Genomic DNA, 24,881 nt, shown 5'->3' with positions numbered 1-24,881 from the left:
TAATTCTTTCTATCGGAAAATCTAAAATTTAAAGGCCTTGAGGGGCACCTGGGTGCCTCAATCGGTTAAGCACCAAACTCTTGGTTTCGGCTCAGGTCATGATCTCAGGGTCGTGAGACTGAGCCCCACCTTGGGCTCTGAGTTCAGTGCTGAGTCTGCCATTCAGAGGAAATAAATAAACGGATAGAAAACAACCCTGACGAAGCCCAGGATTAGACACTGGATCAGACAAATAATTTAAATTTAAATATGCTCAAAGAGCTAATGGAAACCATGGACAAAGAACTAAAGGAAATCAAGAAAACAAGTATGAATAAAAGAATATGAATAAAGAGAAGAGAAATTACAAATAGAAATTAAAATTTTTGGAGCCAAAAATACAGTGATTGAAATGAAAAATTCACTAGAGGAATTCAACACCAGATTTAAGCAAGCAGAAAAAGGAGTCAGTGAACTTGATAAAATAATTATCTTATCAGACAGAATAGGTAATTAACCTGTCTGAGGAACAGAAAGAAAAAAGTGAAAAAAAGCTAACAGAGAATAGAGATTTATATGGTCTACATTACAGGACTCACAGGAGAAGAGGGATTTAAAAGGGCAGAAAGTATATCTGAAGAAGTAATAGCTGAAAACATCCCAAATTTCATGAAAAACACAAACCTACACATCCAAGCAGCTCAACAAACTCTAAGCACAATAAACTCAAGGACAGCCACATTTAGACACATTACAGTCAAATCATCAAAACCCAGACACACACACAAAGAATTCTTTTTTTTTTTTTTTTTTTTAGTTTATTTGAGAGAGAGAGGGAGAACGAGCAGGGGGAGGGGCAGAGGGATGAGCAGACTCCCTGCTGAGTATGGAGCCCAACGTGGGGCTTGATTCCAGGAGCCTGAGACTGTGATCTGAACCGAAGTCAGATGCTTAACCAACTGAGCCACCCAGGCACTCCTCTTTCTCTTCTCTTCTTAAAATTTGGGTATAGTTGACACACAACATTACATTAGTTTCAGATGTACAACTTAGTAATTTGACAACTCTATACTTTATGCTGTTTACCACAAGTGTAGCTACCACCTGTCCCATTACATGGCTATGACCATATCACTAAAAATTGAAAACAGAAATATCATATGATCCAATAATCCCACTACCCTGTATTTGCCCAAAGAAAAATAAAAACACTAATTTGAAGATACATATGCACCCCCTTGTTTATTGCAACATTATTTATAATAGCCAAGAAATGGAAGCAACTTAAAAGTGTCCATCGATAGTTGAATGGATAAGGAAGATATGGTGTGAACACACACACACACACACACACACACACACGCGCGCGCGCACACACACAACTATACATACAGTGGAATATTACACAGCCATAAAAGGATGAGAGAACATGGAAGGACTGAGAGGATATTATGTTAAGTGAAATAAGTCAGACTTAGAAAGACAAATACCATATGATTCTACTTATAAGGGAATCTAAAAACAGAAACAAAACCACAAACAAATAAACAAAAAGCAGAATCAGACCTGTAAATACAAAGAACAAACTGATGGTTGCCAGAGGGGAGGGGGGTGAGGAGATGGGCAAAATGGGTGAAGGGAAGAGGGACATACAGGTTTCTAGTTAGACAGTGAATAAGTCACAGGAACTAAAGACATGGCATATGGAATTTTTATTCCTTAGCTGTAAAAAAGCTTTTTATTTTGGTGTAGTCCCAATAGTTTATTTTTGCTTTTGTTTCCCTTGCCTCAGGAGACATATATAGAAGAATGTTGCTAGGCCAATGTCAAAGAGATTATTTCTTATGTTTTCTCCTAGGAGTTTTAGGGCTTCAGGTCTCACATTTAAGTCTTTATTTAATCCATTTTGAGATTATTTTTGTGTGTGGTGTGAGAAAGTGGTTCAGTTTCATTTTTTTACATGTAGCTGTCCCGTTTTCCAAGAACCATTTATTGATGAGACTGCCTTTTCCCTGTTGTACACTCTTGCCTCCTTTGTCATAGATATATTGACCATGTAGTTGTGGGTTTATTTCTAGATCTCCATTCTGTGCCATTGATCTGTATGTCTATTTTTGTGCCACTACCATACTGTTTTGGTTACTACACATTTGTAGTGTATCTTGAAATCTGGAATTGTGATACCTTAGCTTTGTTCTTCTTTCTCAAGACTGCTTTGGCTATTCAGGGCCTTTTGTGGTTCCATATAAATTTTAGTATTATTTGTTCCAGTTCTGTGAAAAATGCTGTTGGTATTTTGATAGGGATTGCTTTGAATGTGTAGATTGCTTTGGGTAATATGGACATTTTAACAATATTAATTCTTCTAATCCATGAACATGGACTATTTATCCATTTCTACATATCACCTTAAATTTCATTCATCAGTGTTTTATAGTTTTCAGAGTATAGGTCTTTTACATCCTTGGTTAAGTTTATTCCTAGGTATTTTATTCTTTTCAGTGCAATTGTAAATGGTGTTATTTTTAAAATTTCTTTCTTTATTAGTGCATAGAAATGCTACCAATTTCTGGGTATTAAGTTTGTATCCTGCCACTTTACTGAATCATTTATTATATTTAGTTGGTTTTTGGTGAAGTTTTAGGATGTTCTATGTATAGTACGTCATCTGCAAATAGTGACAGTCAAAAAAAGGATTCTGAAAGCAGAGAGAAGCCTCATGAACAAGGGAATCTTCAATAAGAATCACAGCTAATATCTCTTCCCAAACCATGGAAGTCAGAATGCAATGAGATGACATACTCAAAGTACTGAAAGAGGACAGTCAATCAAAAATTCTATATCTAAGAAAACTATCCTTCAAAAATGGAAAGAGAAATAAAGAAATTCTCAGATGAACAAATGCTAAAGGGGTTTGTTACTTGCAGAGCTATACTACAGTAAGAGCTAAAGGGAGTCCTTCAGGCTGAATGAAAGAACACTAGACAGTAACCCAAACCCATATAAAGAAATAAAAAAACACTGGTAACAAGAACAACTTAGACAAATACAAAAGTCAACATAATTGTACTTTTGGCTTGTAATTCCTGTTTTTTCCAGACGCTTTAGAAGGCAAATGTATTAAAAAATAATTATGACTATGTTAATCGGCAAACACTATATGAAGTTGTAGTCTGTGACAGTAACAATAAAAAAGGAGAGACAGAAGTGTAAGAGCAGAGTGCCTGTACAGTACTGAAAATAAGTACTGGTATCAAACTAGGCTGTTAAAAGCTTAAGATGTCAGTTGCAATCCCCAAGGAAACTACTAAAAAAGCAGTTAAAAATATTCAGAAAAGAAAGGAATCAAAATGGCACACTACAGAAAATTTCTTAAAAAGGGAAAAAAGGCAGTAAATGAGGAACTGTGGAACACAAAACATGTAGGACAGAAAACAAATAGCTAAATGCCAGAAGTAAGTCCTTCCTTATAAGTAATTACTCTAAATGTAAATGGTTTAAACTCCCCAATTAAAAGGCAATTATTAGCAGAATGGATGGCTTCACTGATTAATTCAATCAAACATTTAAAGAAAAATTAACATGATTTATCTTTAAACTCTTCCCAAAATTTGAAGAGGAAGAAACACTAAGTTACTCTAAGAAGCCAGCATTATCTTGATCCCAAAGCCAAACAAAGACACTATAAAAAAAGAAACCATAGACCCATGTCCCTTATGAAAGTACATGTAAAAATGCTCAACAAAACGCAAGAAAAACAAATTCAGCAGCATATTAAGATGATTATACACTTCGATAAAGATGGTTTTATCCCAGGAACTCAAGAGTAGTTTAACATAAAACCAATCAATGTAATATACCATGTTATTAGAATGAAAAAAACCCCACATTATCAGCTAATAATGCATAAAAAAACATCTGACAAAATCCAACACCCTTTTTTGATAACAACTCTCAATAAATCAGGAATAGAAGTGAACTTCCTCAATATAATAAAGGCCATATATGAAAAACCCACAACAAACATCATATTCAAGTGAAAGACTGGGAGTTTCCCCCCTAAGATCAGGGATAAAACAAGAATGATCACCTTTGTGACTTCTACTCAACATAATATTGGAAGTTTTAGCCAGAATAATTAAGGAACAAAAAGAAATAAAAGGCATCCAGAGTAGAAAGGAAGAAGTAAAACTATCTCTATTTGCCAATGACATGATCTTACATCTAGAAAACCCTTCAGAATTACACATAAAGAATTTTTAGACCTAATAAATCAATTCAAAAAAGTTGCAGCATAAAAAACCAGTATGCAAAAATCAGTTGTACTTTTATACACTAGCAATGAGCAACTGGAAGAGGAAATTAAGAAAACAATTCTACTTACAATAACATCAAGAAGAATAAAATACCTAGGAATAAATTTAGCCATGGAGAAACAAGACTTATACACAGAGAACTACAAAGCAATGTTGAAAGAAATTAAAGCAGATAAAAATAATGGAAAGACACCCCCTGTTCATGGATTGTAAGACTTAATGTTGTTAAGATGACAGCTCCACCCAAACAATCCACAGATTCAGTGCAAATACAATCAAAATTCCAATAGTGTTTTCTGCCAAAACAGAAGAACCCACCCTAAAATTCATATGAAATTTCAAGGGACCCAGAATAGCCAAAACCATCTTGAAAAAGAACTAAATTAGAGGACTCATACTTCTAGATTTCAAAACCTACTATAAAGTTAGAGTAAAAACACATTGTGGTACTGGCATAAGAATAGACCTATTACATGCAGACCAATGGTACAGAATTGAGAATCTAAGAACTAACTCTCATATCCATAGTTAATTCATTTTTGAGAAGGATGCTATGGCCATTCAATGTGAAAAGGACAGTGTTTCTAACAAAATTGATGGGGCAACTGTAAGAGAATATAAGAGAATGAATTTGGATCTTACCTAATACCATATACAAAAATGAACTCAAAATGGATCAAAGATGGGGTACCTGGGTGGCTCAGTTGGTTCAGTGACCAACTCTTGATTTCAGCTCAGGTCATGATCTCAGGGTCATGAGATGGAGCCCCAAGTTGGGCTCCGCGTTGAGCATGGAGCCTGCTAAAGATTCTCTCTCCCTCTGCCCCTCTCTCCACTCGCACTCACTTTCTTTCTAATAAAAAAAAAAAAAATTGGATCAAAGACCTAAATGTAACAGCTAAACTATAAAAGTCTTAAAGAAAACATTGGGGAGTTATCTTCGTCACATTGGATTTCCAATGATTTCTTGGAAACGGCATCAAAGTATAGCAAATTAAAGAAAAAACTAGATAAACTGGACTTTATCTAAATTAAAAACATTCTGCATCATAGGACATTATAATGTGAGTGAAAAGAGAATCCACAGAATGGAAGAAAATATCTTTAAATCATAAATCTGATAAGGGATTAATATCTAGAATACATAAAGAACTCCTACAACTAAACAATGAGACAAACAACCCAATTCAAAAATGAGCAAAGGACTTGAACTGACATACCATTAAAGAAGATATACAAATGGCCAATAAGCACAAGAAAAGATGCTGAACATCTCCAGCCATTAGGGAAATGCACATGAAATCCACAATGAGATACCAGTTTATACCCGTTATTATGGCTACAGTGTAAGCCTGACCATTTGTTTTTTGACTATAATGTAAGTGCTGGTCTGGAATTAACATGCTGCCAGAGACACAACTAGATGAAGGCCAGGCTACCCCACCCATGTAGTTCCCCTTTTCACAAAGCCCTGGTTGACCTAGATAACTCACCATTTGACCAACCCCTTCTCCCTTTGTGTGCTTTATTTCCTGTTTTTCTGTTTTAAATTCACCCACAAAGTCCTAGGAGCTCCACCCTTGACCCAATAAAGGCAGAACCCCAGTCTGCTCTCCTTTTGTTTTTCGACAGGTGATCTTGCTGTGTGGCCTTGGGCATGCAATGTATGTACCCTCTAGAACTTGTACATTACAAACCCTGTTTTTTCAAAGTTCACTTACGGTTGTTACTGAGGTGTGTCTTGTAATCATGATAAGGACCACAAGGGCCTGTCCAACCACAACATTGGCTCTAGTCAGGGAAATGTCTGTGGGGGTCGCCTCAAGTAATACAGGCTCAGGTAAGTGCCCCCTGGCATTTCTAGCCCATGGCATCGCTATCAATAGGCTGAGACGAACACAGAACAATGGCAATCACTGAACAGACGGACAGTAGGTGAGGATGTGGAGAAACTGGGAACCCCCCCGGCCCCGGCCCTGGCCCCATGCATCGCTGATAGGAATGTACAATGGTGCAGCCGCTGTGGGAGACAGTTTGGCAATTCCTCAAAACATTAAATTTACCATATGATCAGCAATTCCATTTCTAGGTATATACACAAAACAGGTATATTTCTAGGTATACAGGCACTCAAACGGATATATGTATGCCAATGTTCACAGCAGCATTATTCACACTTTTAAAAATATTTTTTATTTATTTATTTTAGAGACAGAGGGAGTGAGCAAGTGGGGGGGGTGGAGGAGCAAAGGGAGCGGGACAAACAGACTCCCTCCTGAGCGCAGGGGAGATCATGACCTGAGCCAAAATCAAGAGTCGGATCAATGGAGTCACCCAGGTGCCCTGCAGCGTTATTCATATTAGCCAAAAGTTGAAGGGATAGTCATCAGCGGATGAACAGATGTACAAAACGTGGTATATACATGCTGCAACATGGGTGAACTTGACAACATTATGCTAAGTGAAAGAAGCCAGTCACAAAAAAACAAATGATGATATGACTCTACTTAGATGAATTACCTACAACAGGAAAATTCATACAGACAGAAAGCAGAACTGAGGTTACCAGGGGCTGGGGAAGGAAGGACTCAGAGCTATTGCTTAATGCTTACAGAGTCTCTGCTTGGAGTGATAAAAATTTTGGACACGGTGGTGATGGTTATACAACATTGTGAATGTAATTAATGGTCCTGAACTGCACATTTAAAATAGCAAATTTATGTTATACATGTTTTACTGCAATATTAAAATAATAAAAGGCAAAAAACCCCTTCAGTTCTATGATTTCATGTTATGATTCTTAGAGCCATTACATAACTGAATTCCTCAAACTGCCTGACTTGTTTATGCTGATGCATATCTTGGCCATAATTTTGGAAGACGGATCAGAAATAATTTCTAGGGGCGCTTGGGCAGCTCAGTCGTTTGATCTTCGGACTCTTAATTTGGGCTCAAGTGATGATCTCAGGGTCGTGAGATCAAGCCCCCAGATCGGGTTCCCTGCTCAGCCCGGAGTTTGCTTCTCTCCCTCTCTCTGCCCCCTCCCCACTGCTCGCACATACACTCTCTCAATCAATCAATCAATCAATCAATCAATCTTTAAAAAAAAAAGAATTATTTTTAAACAATGGTTTATGTAGCTCCAGTGGCCGACTCTCTGTGCTTTGCTCCTTTTTCCTCCCACATTTCCTCACCTCAAGGTTCTGGTGAGTGCCATAAACGAGGAGAGGAGAGCGCTCATATCTAAATACCTTTGATCCCTGGCTAAGCTCATTTAAGTGGTAAAAGGGAAGTATTCCTTCCTTTTCCTCAACACTAGACACAAGTGCTGTGAGTGAGAAATCTGAAAATAAACCAACTTCCTTATGACCTGACCTGGGGTCAAAGGGATTCTTTATGTAATCCGGGCACAATTACCATCTGCCCCACCCCGCACATTCCTCTGCCTTCAGAAGGAACAGGGTGGGGCTGTGGCTGTGGCTGGGAGCTGGGGCCACAGGCAAGCTGCCCCGGGGACCTAAGGGACTTGACCCGACTCCTCATAAATGCATGGCTAAGGATGACATAGAGTAACACACGACAGACAGCCAGCGTTTAGGATGCACTCAACGTGGGAGTGCTGGTCTCTCCACTGAGTGTCTGGCAGGTGACTTCAGCGTTGATACAGGGGTGGGACGACATAAAAATAGCCACCAGACTTTATTTTAGGCAGCTTCTTGAAAATCACTTAATGCTTCAGGACTGTTGGGAGGGACAGAACTCAAAAAAGACTGAAGGTGCACTCCTTGTATTCGTTAAATCACGCATGTTTTCAGGGCTTTAGTGGCAATGTGCCATCATAGAGACTCCGAGGGACAGCACGTGTAACCTTCAAAAGAATAGCCTTATTTTCCTCTTAGGTAGATGCCACGAAGGACACGTGTCTCTCTCGAGTGGAAGGAACCCTTTTAAGAGCTTTGCTGAACTCTTAAAGAAGCAGAGCTCTAATTACTCATCAGAAATTTTATGAGCCCTGCAGAACCACCCTGTAGATCAACAAGCCTAACTCCATATTCACACTGCTGCTGCCTCCAGCCAGACATGCCTGGAGCTCAAAGACCATTGTATCTTTTCTTCTTTCATACAAAAGGCTCCCTTACTTTGGATACAAACTGTCTGAGTCTCCTGAACTCAATATTTACATTTTTACAAATACACAATGGATCTGAAAAAGCATTTCAAGAGACTCAAAGGGAATTTAACAGACTCATGCCAAAGATGCTCCCACAGGAGCTATTAAAGGCCAGTCTCCACGTCCACGGACTCTTACGTTGTAAAAGCAGGTGATCCCATGAGCAGTTCTAAATTACACCCTTCCTATCACAGCTATTCCCTCAAGTTCCACCACTTTCTAGAATTTGCTCCAGGCTGTTTTCAATTCATATTCAAGGCACACATAAATTAGTACACATAAATATTGCTGGGATTTAGACTCTAAATTTTGTGTAATATGTCAACGAGGTGGATTGGATTCCCTAATTTTCCTCTTAGAAGTCTGCTTAGACTTTAACTCATTTTATTAAAAACTAAAAATATGAAGAGATTTCCCTAAGCATGCATTTAATTATGCAGATTTTCAGAATTTTTAATCAAGGTCTACAGACAAGCACCAAAGGTTTTTTTTTTTTTTATTTTAAGCACCACCAAAGTTTAAATGCAATTAATATATTTTTCCTTTAGAAGTGCACTGCAAATCTCAAAATGGCTAAATTTTTACCACATTTTTCAGTTCATTCCAAGCACATTGACTTCACTAGCTATCACATATAAAATATTCCTTGGTTCTCTAGGATAAATAAAATTATCAAATTTGACGTGGCCTCTAAGAAACACGATCTTCTTATAAACTTAAGTTATACATACTTTATTTCTCTAACAAAGGTAAAGATATGTATTTAAATTCAACACTTAAAAATAGTACCTATTTGTGGAAGAAGAGGGGGGACCTAATTACCCGAAGGAAACCAGATTGCTAAATTTTCCTTTAAGCCTCCCTCCCTTCCTTAATATTCTGTGATTCTCATAAAGCTACTGACATCAGATTCTCTTTGCATTAATGGAATTATATGAGAAAGAAAAATTTAGAAAACCAGGAGTTAACTCGGAACCTTCCAGAGTCAAAAGAAAAACACAGAGAAACATGCTGAATTCACTGCAGTTTACAAAAAAAAAAAAAAAAAAAATTATGTTATGTCGTATTCCATTAAGCCGGTAATCTTCAAATTTTGCAGACAAAAGACTATACCCCAACTGTTTCTTCATATCACCAAACCAATGACCACTGCTTTCTTCAAAACTGTTTCACTGAGCTATAATTCACATAGAATACCCTCACCCACTTTCAGTGTCCATACAGTTCAAAGGCTTCAGTAGACTCAGTGTTGGGTAACCAACACCACCATCAATTTTACAAAGTTTTCATTACCCAAAAAAGAAACCCTATCCTTCTTAGCACCCATTTCTATTTCTCCCAACGTCCCCACCCCTAGGTAGCCACTGATCTACCCTCCGTCTCTAGGGAATTGCCTATTCTGGACATGTCATATTACATGGAATCATATAACATATGGTCTTTTGTAACAGGCTTCTTTCACTTGACATAAGGTTTTGAAATTGTAGTACATGTTTAGTACTTTATTCTTTATTTTTAGAGAGAGAGTGTGCATGTGGGAGGAGTGGGAAGGGGCAGAGGGAGAGGGAGAGAGAGAATCCTAAGCAGATTCCATGCCGAGCGCAGAGCCAGATGCGGGGCTCGATCTCACAACCCTAAGATCATGACAGGAGCCGAAATCAACAATCTGACGCTTCAGCAGCTGAGCCACCCAAGCGCCCCAGCACTTTATTCTTTTATTGCCAAATAATATTCTATTGTATGGCTATACCCTCTACCTGCTTTTGATCCGATAGCTACATTTCTCAAACGCCTACTTGTGTGCTTTTTTTCAAAATTAGAGAGCCAGATGGATGCAATAACTTTGTTAAGAATACAACAAAACAACTAGAAAAAAAGCCCTTTTAATTAAGTACAGTATTGACTCTGTGAATGTGTTTAGAAACTATTATTTTAAATAAATAAAGATAAGGGGGCGCCTGGGTAGCGCAGTCATTAAGCGTCTGCCTTCGGCTCAGGGCGTGATCCCGGCGTTCTGGGATCGAGCCCCACATCGGGCTCCTCGGCTAGGAGCCTGCTTCTTCCTCTCCCACTCCCCCTGCTGTGTTCCCTCTCTCGCTGGCTATCTCTCTCTGTCACATAAATAAATGAAATCTTTAAAAAAAAAAATAAAGATAAGAAGACATCTACGCTTTGTAGGGACTACTGGCAAACATTTGGAGAGTGGAAAAACAAACAAACAAACCAAAACACCAAAAGGAGACTACACAGAAAATTATTTAACTTTGGAAAGTCTAACTTTAACAGTAGAAAACTGAGAACTCAAGTCCCTAAACATCCTACCTGAATGTATGCTTCCATTAAGCTGAGTTCTGTGAAATCAGTAACAAAATATTCTCAGAAAAATAAAGACAGGCCGCCTGGGTGGCTCAGTCATTAAGCGTCTGCCTTTGGCTCAGGTCAAGATCCCAGAGTCCTTGGATCAAGCCCGCACTGACTCCCTGCTCAGCGGGAAGCCTGCTTCTCCCTCTCCCACTTCCCCTGCTTGTGTTCCCTCTCTTGCTGCCTCTCTGTCAAATAAATAAATAAATAAAATTCAATAAATAAATAAATAAAAATGATTTGAAAAGCCAGATTGATAGTTCCCTTCTTTTTCACCTTCTTTCTAGATAGCTGTCAGAGCATGACTGAAATCACAAAAAAAAGTTGTCTGACTAGCAGAGAGAGAGAATCCTCAAGTGGACTCTGTGCTGAGAGGGGAGCTGGAACCGGGGCTCAATCTCATGACCCCGAGATCATGACCTGAGCCAAAACCAAGAGTTGGATGCTTAACTGACTGAACCACCCAGGTGTCCCAGAATATCACTTTTTAAATTATATTGCAAAAAAAGAGTGGCTTCTGGGGTGATCTGGCTGGCTCAGTCAGTGGAGTGTGCGTGTGGCTCTTGATCTCAGGGTTGTGAGTTCAGGCCCCACACTGGGCGTAGAGTTTACTTTAAAAAAATGTGGCTTCTATGTGGGGTGCTCTGTCTTGGACTGGTACCCCTGGCAGAAGCCAGCGGTCATGGTGTAAGGCATGAGGTGAGGTACTGGGAGGTAAGCCACAAAGGGAGGGACTGGGGCCTGCTCCATACCATTTGAGCGACCTTGGAAGCACATTTTCCAGCCCCAGTCCAAGCCCTGACATGACCACAGGCCTGGCCAATAGCATGAGAGACTTAAGCCAGAGGCACCAAGCTAAGCCACACCCAGATTCCTGACCCACAGGAACAGCCGTGAAATAAAAAATGTCTGTTGTGTTTGGCTGCTAAATTTTATGAGGATTTGTTACGCAGTAGCAGACACACAGACCATGCAAAATTCCTTAATTTTCTCCTTTTTCATTATATTCTGCTGTCCCTTCCCATATATGTTTATGTTTTCGGTTGCAACAAACCCCATTCCCAATGCTCCTGGAAATGGCACTGTCTGTTGGAAGAGCTAGAGGACAGCAGAGCACACATTTCTACCGTTCTAGCTGTCAGGTTAGGATCGTCTTTAGAAGTAGGTGACATGGGGACACCTGGGTGGCTCAGTCGGTTAAGGGTCTGCCTTCGGCTCAGGTCATGATCTCAGGGTCCTGGGATCAAGTTCTGCATTTGGCTCCCTGCTCAGTGGGGAGCCTGCTTCTCCCTCTCCCTCTGCCTGCCACTCTGCCTACTTGTGATCTCTCTCTCTCTCTCAAAAATAAATAAATATAATCTCAAAAAATAGAAGTAGGTGACATGTTTCCCCAAACTATCAACCACCACCCGAGCTGTCTGTGAAAGCTTTCCACTATTTCATTAGTGCTTATTCTGAGACTGTACTTGAAGCCCATGCCCACCATCCTCCAAACCGCTCCTTACATTCCACACACGGAACTTTTGTCAGTTTCCTAAGCAAGCAGCACTCCTTCCTGCCCCAAGGCTCTGCTCCCGGCACTGACTTCCAGCACCACGCACCCCTGTAACAACTGTATGATTTAACTTAATGCCTGCTTTCCCACTAAACTCCAGGAGGAGTCCATGAGGGTTAAAGCGAGATTTGTCTTGTCATCACTGTATTTCTATTGCCTGGGAAATATTTACACAGTAGAAAGTTAATAAAAGTTGGCGAATTACCATCATTATTATTAATGCCATTGGGAGAACCTCAGTGTTCAGCAGGACAAGGAGAATTCTGCTACACAGGAAACACATCTGGCTCATCAGGAGCCCCTGGGTTCACATCCCCTTTCTCCTCCTGTCTCCTTCAGAAGCGGACAAGGCACTTTGTAGATTAAACCTGAATTTCCTCATTTATAAAAACTAAGGGGTGTACCTTCTGGGTTGGTGAACACTTTGGGATGTGGGAGAGTACTGTGCCTGGAGAGGGAGTGGAAAACTCCCCCCCCCGCCCCGGCCCTTTCCCCAGACCTCACCTATGCATCCCTTTCCTCGGGTTGTTCCTGAGTTATATCCTCTTATAATAAACTGGTGATCTAGTAAGAATCAATCAATTAATCAATAAAATGAAAAATAAAAATAAATTAAAAAAATAAAAAGGGGTTCAAGTAGATCATTTTCAAGACCCTTTCTAGCTTTCCAAAAGCTACATCACTAGCCAAGATCACAGTCCTGAGATCTAGACCAACTGCCTGTTGAAATGTCCACTTTGATGTCTAAGGGACCCCAACACCTGACCCCAAATTGCCACATTGCCTTCCGCCCTCCTCTCCCCAGACTTGCTCCTTGTCTCTCCATATTCCCACCTTTGTAGGCAGCATTATTATGCATCTCGTGCCTACACCACACAACTGGGGCTAATCCTGCACTCTTGTCCACACCTCATCTATGACCCGTCCAGTCAATTCCACCCCCTTAATAACTCTCAGTCCACTTACTTCTCTCCAGCCCCACAGCTACTCTCTCAGTAAGAACCACCAGCAGCATCCCCCGCACAGATTATTGCAAAAGCCCCTTAACCAGTTGCACGGTCTCTAATCTTGCACTATTCTAACCCATTCTCCCACTGTAGATGGAGCGATCTTTCTAAAAACTGCAACTCCCATCACATCACTCCTGTTCAAACTTGCCGGGAAGGCCCGAACTGGTTATTACAAAACAATCATCCTTTATAACCTGGACCATGTTGATCTCTCGAGCTTCAATCTCTCCACTGTTGTACTTTCTACTATTTTCCCTAGGTTTATTCTTCCCTTCTACTCTGCTCCAGACAATGTGAATATCGACAGTTGCTGAAATGTGGGATGTTTCCTTCTGAGAATCCTCTGGGCTTTAGTCCGTGGTGTGCTACTTCTAAGGTCCTTCCTTGGCCCTCTCTCCCCTCGCCTTTCCTTAGCGAGCACTTACTCGTCCTAGCTTGGGTGTCCGAACTCATCAACTTCTCAAGGAGGGCTCCCCTAGCCCTTCCAGAACAGCATTTCCACAGCCGTGTGCTGACTTCGTACCAGCCATGACTCCCGTCCTGCTAGACTGAACTTGTCGGTTACTTGGCTCCCATACTGAAGCACAAAACTCAAAGGCAGGTTCACCAGCAGTATTATAGTGCCTGGCATACATACAATGCTCAATTAATGTCTGTTGACTAAGTAACCCTGTATGGTTATACAAAATAATGTAAAAAATATTTTATAAGGGGAAGAATTCTTCCGGGATATAAATTCATCATCTAGGCTATCTTAAAATATTTTTGTGGTGGGGGTGCCTGGGTGGCTCAGTCAGTTAAGCCTCCAACTCTTGGTTTCTGCTTAGGTCCTGATCTCAGGGTCCTGGGATCAAGCCCCATGTCTTACTCCCTGCTTAGTGGAGAGTCTGCTTCTCTGCCTCTCTGCCATCCTGCCACTCGTGCATGCGCATGCGTGTGCCCTCTCTCTCTCAAAGAAATAAAAATAAATCTTTAAAAAAGATTTGTTTGCTGTGGATAGAAAAATGGACCCCAAAGATATCCATGTTCTAATCCCCATAAATATGTTACATTACATCGCAAAGGGGAATTAGACTGCAGATGAGATTAAGGTTATTAGTTAATTAGTTGATCTTAAAAAAAAGGCAGATTACCCTAAATTATCTGGGTGGTCCCAACATAATCACAAAGGTCTTTATACATGGAGGACCTGGTGTGACATTGTTGGCTTTGAAAATGTAGGAAGGGCAACCACCAGCTGAGAAATGCAGCCTCTAGAAGCTGGAAAGGACAGGAAGCTAAATTTTCTCTGGAGCCTCGGGAAAAGAATGCTGACACCTTGAGACCCGTGTCAGAGTCCCGACCTACAGAGCCATGCGGTAATAAATTTGTGTCGGTTTTAAGCCACCAAAGTTGTGGTAATGTGTTATGGCAGCAAGAGAAAACTAAGGCACTTTTCATACTGGGGCTTTTCTTAAAAATAAAGGAATTTTGGCTAGGAACCTTAAAGTCCCCTCTGACTCTACAATTATTTGAATCTATGTAAATCTGGAACTCTTTTATTCTATTGTTGCCTAGGAAACAGCTACCTTTCAGAAGAGATACGATCTGTCTTCTTTGATGAATCTCTCACTGAGGGAAGAGAAAAAGGAGAGGGTACGGTTTCCGTAGGTCAATTTCCAAAGAAATTCTAGTTTAAAAGAGCTGAAGCAGAGAGAAGGGAAATCAGGACTTCAGAATCTTCAAAGTTTACTGTATAGTCTGCATGAGAGTTAAATTGCCATTTATCTACCTAATGAACAGAATGGGTTACAACCCCCAAATATCACTACCAGAATCTAGCATTCTTAGATGGGGTTAGCTGGGCCTTTCCATGTTTTAATTCGAATGCTCTTAGGTAGGTATGCACGGTCCTGCCGTATCCAGGTCCTCATCAATCCCAGTATCTCAATCGTGGCCGAAACTATAGCGCGTACATCACTCAGCTGACTCCGCTAGACAGTCGGGCTTGGGGGCCAACTCTAAGGGTTCTACGAGGGTGGAAGCCAGATCGGTAAAATTCAAATCTGCATTCCCATTATCAGTTATTTTTATGGTGTTAGCAGTTATTACCGTAGACGTCAATTAGGCTGCCAGCAGGCACATGATACCTAACATTAAGCTAAGGTGGCACTGGAAAGAGGTTGTGGAGAATATACCTTAGGGCAGCAACGCAGGGACAGGTAAGCCAGAAAGGAGAGTATCAAAAAAGATCTTAGGAGATAAGAAAGATACTGATGAAAGAGGTAAGATGGACTTAAAGTCAAATTAAATCAATTTCTTAATTTCGTTAAATGTTGCTCCTGGTCACACCACTCAGAAACTGTTCTGTGACACACACAAGACTACCAACTACCATTTAGAAGCACCTCGCTTCGGTAGGGTACTTGATAAAGTGCTTCACGTCCACGCCCAGGATCACTCATTCCAAGGACAACCTTGCAGAAATGGTAGGATCAGCCCTCCTACAGATTAGGGAAAAGGCTCAGGGAAACGAGCTATTTCCTAAGGTCACATGGGTAGGAAGAGGCAAAGTCTTTAGCCTTTTTACTGCGCAAGCCTGACTCCAGCCACAGACGCGTTTCCAAGATTTGTTTTCCTCTACCTTTCACACCCTCCTTGTCACCACCGAGCCGGAGGCCGCCAGCGGAACAAGTCAGGGCATTGACTGTGAGCGGCAAGTCAATCTGGATGTTCTTCCTCTCTCGATTTCCATGTGCTGCCTATCTCTGGCTTCCTGCCATTTGCTGAACTGTTTGGTTAAATGCTTAGATACTGGGTGACTGAGTAAATACAGTCTGTTCTACAAGAACCATCAAACACTTTATCTGAACTTGCCTTTTACGACCACACAAAATTTATGGGTTAATGGTCACCAGGGGCTGGGTTGTGGGGTGGGGACAGAGAAATGGGGAGAGACTGCTAACGGGTACAGGATTTATCTGAGGGGGATAAAATGTTCTAGAATTACATACTAGTGATGGTTGCATAACTATGTGAATATATTAGAACCAGGAGGTTGCACATTTCATGAAGGTGAATTTTATGGCATGTAAGTTACATCTGAAAAAAAAGACTGTAGCTAAAAGCAAAGGATCAGATATTAGCAAGTGTGGGCAAAGATGTGGAAAAATTATATCTCTCACATTTTGCTGGTGCAGCCACTTGGGAAGATGGTTTAGCAGGTCTTCGACAAGTTAAAGAAAGTGTCTGTTTATGATGTAGTAATTCTACTCCTAGGCATGCATAACCAAAAAGGGGAAAACACGTCCACATGAAAATTCATATGCTAATGTTCACAGGAGCATTATTCAGCATAGCCAAAAAGTAGAAACCGTCCAAATGCCCATCAGCAGACAAATAGATAAATGAAATGTGGTATATTCATTGCAGTGGAATAGTAATTGACAATAAAAAGAAAGAAGCACTGATACGTGCGGGTACAACATGGATGGATCTTGACATCATTACAATACGTGAACGAAGCTGGTCATAAAAGACCATATATTGTATGATTCTATTTGTATGACATGTCCTGAGGGGACAAATCTATAAAGAAAGAAAGTAGATTAGTGGTTGTCTAGGGCTGGGATAAATGGGTCATGACCACTAGTAGGTATGGGTTTCTTTGTGTGATGAATGATGAAAATGTTCTAAAATTGACAGTGGTAATGGTTGTATAGCTCTGGGAATATACTAAAAATCAGTGAATTGCACACATTAAGTAGAAGGGTATGGTATGTGAATATCTCAATAAAGCTGTTAAAAAATTTGGGGCGGAGGAAGGGTCAAGGGAGAGGGTGAGAGAGAATCTCCAGCAGGCTCCACGCCCAGTGGGGAGCCCAACACAGGGCTCGAACTCAAAACCCCGAGACCATGACCTGAGCCAAAATCACCAGTCGGATGCTTAACTGCCTGAGCCACCAGGCACCCCAAGCTGTTCAAAATGCATAGGCTAATTTTCATTCCTTTTTAGGATATTTACTTAAAGCTATCAGATTCAACTATAGTGAAAACTTGATGTAATGCAGCTTGAAACTCTGCTTAGCTGACGATATTACAGGGATTCAACTCTCTAAAGGAAACAGTCTCATAGTATAATGACAGGCTGAGTTCAAGGTTTTAGCAGGTTTATAGAAGTGCTGCTTCCAGAAAACCTGTAAATAATGACAGGTCTCCTAATACTTTTGCTCTACTTCTTTTTCTAGCACCAGCTTTTGGATATACAAAAAATTATTACAAATTAAACTAGGTAAAGAGGCATAAGAGTAAATAAATTCACCTTAATATATTTTTTTTAGAAAGTATTGAGAGAGCACCTAAAAAACTTATTTCTGGTCTGGAATTGAATATCATGTTTTATATATCATTTCGCATTTGAAAAGCTATTGTATTATTAGAAGAGTACCCATCTGCAAAATTTTGGAACTTCATTTACTTAGGATCTTAGAATTTCAGAGTGATGGAAGAGCTACCATGCCCATGTCTAGACACCTATGCATGGACTCTCTGCGTTGTTAGGACACAGGGAATGGATTTGGGAGCGACAAGATGGAGACATCTTTAGGCAGCTTTACTCCAGCTAAAAAGATGATGACGTTGAACTGTGGCTGTGGAGATGGAGAGAAACAGGCTAGCCAGAGAGATCTCAGACACATTTGATCACTCAGAAGTGGTGATGGGGTGTGTACTGAGAGAGAACAGGCTCCAGCAATCTCTCTGGGTACAGCGAGGAGAGTTCCCAGGCCATCCTAAAGCTCCCCATTCCAGGTCCCTCCAGGTCTAGCAAGAAGTAATTCTTCCCTCCTGGGAATCCTTCCACCCAGAGTAAAATTCTTCTGCCCATCCACACTTCCCTTCTTTAAAAAAACAAACAAACAAACAAACAAACAAAACTCAAAGTACAAATAAAAATGTACCTCTTACATATAAAAACTACATAGGTACAGAGGTGAATCACCAAATTTTAACCAAGTTTAGAACATACCATCTCCACTCAGGAATCTAAGGAATTCATAGCTCAGGGGCGCCTGGGTGGCTCAGTCGTTAAGCGTCTGCCTTTGGCTGAGGGCGTTCTGGGATCAAGCCCCACATCAGGCTCCTCCGCTGGGAGCCTGCTTCTTCCTCTCCCACTCCCCCTGCTTGTGTTCCCTCTCTCACTGGCTGTCTCTATCTTTGTCAAATAAATAAATAAAATCTTAAAAAAAAAAGAATTCATAGCTCAGAAAGGAATTTTATAGATATATTTGGATGAACATCATCATTATAGAGTCGAGAAAACTGAAGTACAGAATGGTTAAGTCTCACCAAGTGACCAAAACCAGAAGTAAGATTTGAATGTAGGGGTTGCAACTCTTAATTCAGTTTTCTTGCATTTTTAAACTCATTTTATTTAAGATATATAAAATACTTTTAAAGCTAATCTAAGTAAAGACTACCCCTAAGTTTTATAAATCACATATTTCAAATGCATTAGGGCATAGTAATTCTACACATATCTGCTCACTGGATAATAAATGCCAAATAACTTTAAGTAATATAATCACACCTAGGGAAAATGAAATAAGGTCACGGAATGAAGGAATAAAAGGAGCTACGATTGACCCATATACATATGCAACTAGGTCTCAGTTCCTAAAAACATCAAAAGAATGCATTAGAGAGGCACAAATTGCTCTTGAATTATAGTCATTGGATAAATCAATTTATGTACAAATAGCACTACATACATCATCTGTTTATCTTGGGTCTTTTAAGAAAAGGCTCTCATATCACTTTTCAAAATTTATTTTAATTTTCTTTAAGCAAACTAAGGAAAGCAAAGATGAAGGGATCAGTTAACTGGAAAGCCTAATTATGAGCTACATTAAAAAGTTATCAAACCACTTTATTGAATAAAGAAGGATAAATTTATGAACGGGAAAGTTTCATCTTTTACTTCAAATTTAAAAACAAACAACCAAAAAGAAACAGGCTATGGAGAGATCGACTATATTTCTTTTTTTTATAATAATTTTTTATTATGTTATGTTAGTCACCATACAGTACATCCCTAGTTTTTGATGTAAAGTTCCATGATTCATTACTTGCGTATAACACCCAGTGCACCATGCAATACGTGCCCTCCTTAATACCCATCACTGGCCTGCCTATTCCATTCCCCCACCCCCCTCCCCTCTGAAGCCCTCAGTTTGTTTCCCAGAGTCCATAGTCTCTCATGGTTCATTCCCTCTTCTGTTTACCACCCCCCCCTTTCTTTGACACATCTCCAAAGGCAAGAGAAACAAAAGAAAAAATGAACTTGTGGGACTTCATCAAGATAAAAAGCTGCTGCACAGCCAAGGAAACAGTCAAAAAAACTAAGAGGCAGCCCACGGAATGGGAGAAGATATTTGCAAATGACACTACAGATAAAAGATCAGTATCCAAGATCTACAAAGAACTTCTCAAACTCAACACACAGGAAACAAATAAATCAAAAAATGGGCAGAAGATATGAACAGACACTTTTCCAATGAAGACATACAAATGGCTAAAAGACACATGAAAAAATGTTCAAAATCATTAGCCATCAGGGAAATTCAAATCAAAACCACATTGAGATACCACCTTATGCCAGTTAGAATGGCAAAAATTGACAAGGCAGGAAACAACAAATGTTGGAGAGGATGTGGAGAAAGGGGATCCCTCTTATACTGTTGGTGGGAATGCAAATGGGTAGAGCCACTTTGGAAAACAGGGTGGAGGTCCCTTAAAAAGTTAAAAATTGAGCTACCATATGATCCAGTCATTGCACTACTGGGTATTTACCCCAAAGATACGGACGTAGTGAAGAGAAGGGCCATGTGCACGCCGCAGTTCATAGCAGCAATGTCCACAATAGCTAAACTGTGGAAGGAGCCGAGATGCCCTTCAACAGATGACTGGATTAAGAAGATGTGGTCCATATATACAATGGAATATTACTCAGCCATCAAAAAGAATGATTTCCCAACATTTGCAGCAACATGGATGGGACTGGAGGAGATAACGCTAAGTGAAATAAGCCAAGCAGAGAAAGACAATTACCATATGGTTTCACTCATTTATGGAACATAAGAAGTAGGAAGATCGGTAGGAGAAGAGATCGACTATATTTCTAAGCAGCCAAAGAGGCAGAAGAAGAGGAGACACTCCCCTTCTTTCTCTTGAGCCTCATGCAAAGACTGTTGGCTTAGGTAAGGTGGTGCTAGACTACAGAGTCCCAGCCTTGGACCTGCCAGAATGCTCCAGTCCCACATGTTCCTGATGGAAAATAACCAGAGGCTGCCTTTTCCCAAGGGTGCCCTGTGATTCAGGAAAAAAAAGTCCATAGCTCCAAACTTTAAGTGCCACACTACACACCAAATGAGAAATACTCTGGAAAAAAAGAAAATGGGGGCGCCTGGGTGGCACAGCCGTTAAGCGTCTGCCTTCGGGTCAGGGTGTGATCCCGGCATTATGGGATCGAGCCCCACATCAGGCTCCTCCGCTATGAGCCTGCTTCTTCCTCTCCCACTCCCCCTGCTTGTGTTCCCTTTCTTGCTGGCTGTCTCTGTCAAATAAATAAAATCTTAAAAAAAAAAATGAAAGAAAAAGAAAAAGGAAAAAGAAATACTCCTAATTACTTTGTAACCAAAGTGATATAGATAATGAAAGCTAGATGTGTTTTCAACATTGATATAAAATGTATATCAATATATGTTAACACATACTATTCACTCACTAAGTGACTTGGAAACACCCAGTAAAGAATTTAAAACTGTACCAACACCTCTCTCTCTCTCAAAAAAAAAAAAGTCGTGCGATCGAGCCCTGCATCCAGCTTCACACTGAGCGTGGAGTCTGCCTGAGATTCTCTCTCTCCCTCTTCCTCTGCCCTTCCCCCTGCTCTCACTCTCTTTCTCAAATTAAAATAAAATAAATAAAATAAAATAAAATAAAATAAAATATTATACCAGCACAAAAACTCACAGATGAGATCAAAGCCACAGTAATGACACAAGGATATTTTTAAGGCTGATACTGGTAGAAAATGGTCTAATTTATAAAGGAAGAAGACTATATGTACTTAAAATACCTCGTGTGAAAATATGTACAAATAACTTCAATTTCAGTACATTTATTAGAGCAAATTACTGGGAGTCGCCATACAGAGTGGGTGAATAAATCACGCACACCCATGTGAGGGAACACTGTGGAAAGCTGTCATGTGTGTTGCACGCCACACGGCTGGATCTCCACGTGCTGCTGGAGAAGTAGCTCCAGACGATCTCAAGGGAAGTAAAGCAAAACGCAGGACAGTACGGACTATTTTTAGGTAAAGAATAGTAGAAAAAAATAACTTTTAAAAATACCTTGTGGTATCTTCTTAGTCGTGCCTCTTTTGGCCCTCGGGCTTCTTCTTCCAGGTATTTTTTTGTCCCTTCCCACGAGGGCCTGCCTGTCCTTGGGGCCTTCACAAGAAGTGCTCTCGGAGCTCTCACACGCAGACACTGCACTGCTGGGTGGGCAGTTTTCGTTATTGTTGAGACTGTCCTGGGCAAGCACGTCAGGTTTGCCCATGGCGCTGGCACCACTGCTCAGACACTCCTGTCCGTCCCCATCCAGCTGATTGTCATTTTCATCTGATGCAGAAGGCAAGTGTGTCACTATGCTTCCCACGCTGTCACTGGGATGACACCCATCTTGTGACTCTATCTGTGGATTATCTGTAGGAGTTCCGCTGTCATCCATCAGAGCATCTTTTGTGGAACCATTTATGTTTCAATCAAGTCCTTCCATGTCTACAAAGACACAAAGGAAAAAGCTACTTCACTGCTGGATTCTCAGTGATCTTTGAATTTCCTTTGCTCTTGGGTTGTCTTACCGTAGGTAGGGAAAGGATGGAAATGACCGAGGCTCATTCCTTCTACTTCCTCCGCACTCACAACCCCACCCAACCTCACCGGGTTCGGCTTGAATACAGCCATTCTCCACTCTGGCTGCACGTTTACTACCTGGAGCACTTGTCCATGGAGCCCTGGTCCTATGTTTTTTTAAGTTCTCTAAGTTATTTTACTGTGTACCATGGGGCCACTTCTTTAATGAAAGAAATTACTGGTTAAATGATTACTGGTTATCTGCTAAAATCAATCCCTCATGTTATCGTTGGACACTTAACCAAACAAAAGTTGTATAAGTACTTGTCTGGTTGAATAGCAGCAATATTTGCAAACAAACACATTTACAGATATTTTTAAAATAAATTGAAAAAAAAAGGTATGTAGAAAATTCGGGTAGTATATGGTAATACTCATTACATCATTTACTTCCTAAAAATAAGCCCTGGAAAGTACCTTAGGATTGTCAGCAAATTCCTTTTCTACAATTAAAAAAAAAAAAAAAAAAAAAAAAGAGGGCCGTGATTAACTCTAGACTAGTTTAGACTTGGAAAATCTAAATCTGCTCCAAGGATCCTTCTAACATTGTAAAGATACAGAAAACAGATTCTAAGCCTTTTATCAGACATGTTTTGTCCCCTCTTATCGTCCAAAAGTATATTACATTTTAAGGAAAATGATGCCAGCAAGATTTTGAAATTTTTTGCTTGCCAATTAGTATTTTGGGTTTGAATCAAATATAACATTCCAGTAATCTGAGAAAAATTTTAGTGACTTTCTAAATTCTTCAAATTAATAGAAATGCTTATTTGGTGTTTAGAAACATGTAAATAAACATGAAAACAAAGTACAAAAAAACCACATTAGCCCTGCACTGATTGTATCATATGTTTCCAGCATATTTTGCAACTGGAATATTTTATTTGATTCAGACATAATAGTACTGGTTAGCAAACATAAAATTTTATCTAAATTTGGATGGTATCATTTTCCTTATACCACATATCTATATTAACTTGGGTTTAGCCTTAAAATAAATTCCAAATAGAGTATAATTTTTAATTTAAAAACAGTTATTATTTTAATGAAGTGTCTTTGAGATTACTATCATGAGAGAACACAAGCTTGAATGACTTTTAAAATGTATGTGGCTAAAACAGACAAAGATCAATAAAACAGGATAGCGAGCCCAGAAATAAACCATAATGATATGGTAAATTGATCTATGACAAAGGAGGCAAGACTATACATTGGGGAAAAGGCAATCTCTCCAGTAAACGGTGGGGAAAACTGAAGAGTTACATGTTAAAGAAGGAAAACTGCACCAATTTCTCATATGAAATATACCCCAAAATAAACTCTAAATGGATTAAAAAGACCTAAATGTGAGACCTGAAAGCATAAAACTCCTAGAAGAAAACATGGCCAGTGTACTCTTGGACACTGGCCTTAGCACCACCTTTCTGGATCTTTCTCCACAGAGAAGGGAAACAAAAGCAAAATAAACTGTTGGAACTACATCAAAATAAAAAGCTTTTGCAAGTGAAGGCAACCAGCAAAATAACATGGCAACCTACAGAACGGGAGAGGATATCTGCAAATGCCATATCCAATAAGGGATTAGTATCCAAAATATATAAAGAACTTGCACAACTCAAGACCAAAAAGCCAAATAATAAAAATGGGCAGAGTAACTGAATAGACATTCTGCCAAAAAGAAAACAAAACAAACAAAAAACACACCGATAGCCAACAAAACATGAAAGGATGCTCAATATCACTCATCATCAGGAAAATGCAAATCAAAGCCACAAGGAGATATCACTTCACACTAGTCAAAATGCGTAGGATCAGAAAGACAAGAAATAAAGAGTGGTGGTGAAGATGTGGAGAAAAGGGGAACTCTCACACACTGTTGGTGGGAATGCAAACGGGGGCAGCCACTCTGGAAAACAGCACGGAGGTTCCCCAAAAATTAAAGATAGAAGTACCAGATGATCCAGTAATTCCACTGCTGGGTATTTACCCAAAGAAAACAAAAACACTAATTTAAAAAGATATATATACACCCCTACGTTTATCACAGCATTGTTTACAATAGCCAAGTATGGAAGCAACCTAAGTGTCCATTGATCGACAAATGGAATAAGAATATGTGGTATATATACACAATGTAATACCACTCAGCCACAAAAAAGAATGAAATCTTGCCATTTGTGACAACATGGATGGACCTAGAGAGTGTTATGCTAAGTAAAATGAGTCAGATAGAGAAAGACTAATATGATATGATTGACTTCTACGTGGAGTCTAAAAACCAAACCAACCAACCAACAACCGACAATAACAAAAAAACAGAATCATAAATACAGAGAACAAATTATTGGTTGCCAGAAGGGAGGGCATAATGGTTGCAGAGTTTTTGCTCAGGGTGACGGAAAAGGTTTGGAAACGCAGTGGTGATGGGTACACAGCAGCCTTGGTGTCACTAATGCCACGGCATGGTATAGAGAACAACCGTTAAAATGGCATGTGGTATGTATACTCGATCATAGCAGTGAAAAGAAATTC

At 39.9% G+C, this 24,881-nt stretch overlaps 1 protein-coding gene across 3 annotated transcripts in view; it reads right to left on the bottom strand.

Moving 5' to 3' along the window:
* CNST (consortin, connexin sorting protein) overlaps positions 1-24,881 on the bottom strand; it is a 112,630-nt gene that overhangs the window by 48,640 nt on the left and 39,109 nt on the right. For all 3 annotated transcript variants that reach the window (XM_026509547.4, XM_048225259.2, XM_026509549.4), the window contains one exon: positions 21,786-22,214. In XM_026509547.4, the coding sequence (XP_026365332.1) occupies positions 21,786-22,164 (379 nt within the window). In that variant the 5' untranslated portion in view covers positions 22,165-22,214. The remainder of the gene's footprint in view (positions 1-21,785; positions 22,215-24,881) is intronic.

This window comes from Ursus arctos, unplaced genomic scaffold (genome assembly GCF_023065955.2).
Source record: "Ursus arctos isolate Adak ecotype North America unplaced genomic scaffold, UrsArc2.0 scaffold_2, whole genome shotgun sequence".
Taxonomy (NCBI): Eukaryota; Metazoa; Chordata; class Mammalia; order Carnivora; family Ursidae; genus Ursus; species Ursus arctos.
This window is presented reverse-complemented; position numbering and strand designations above follow the sequence as displayed.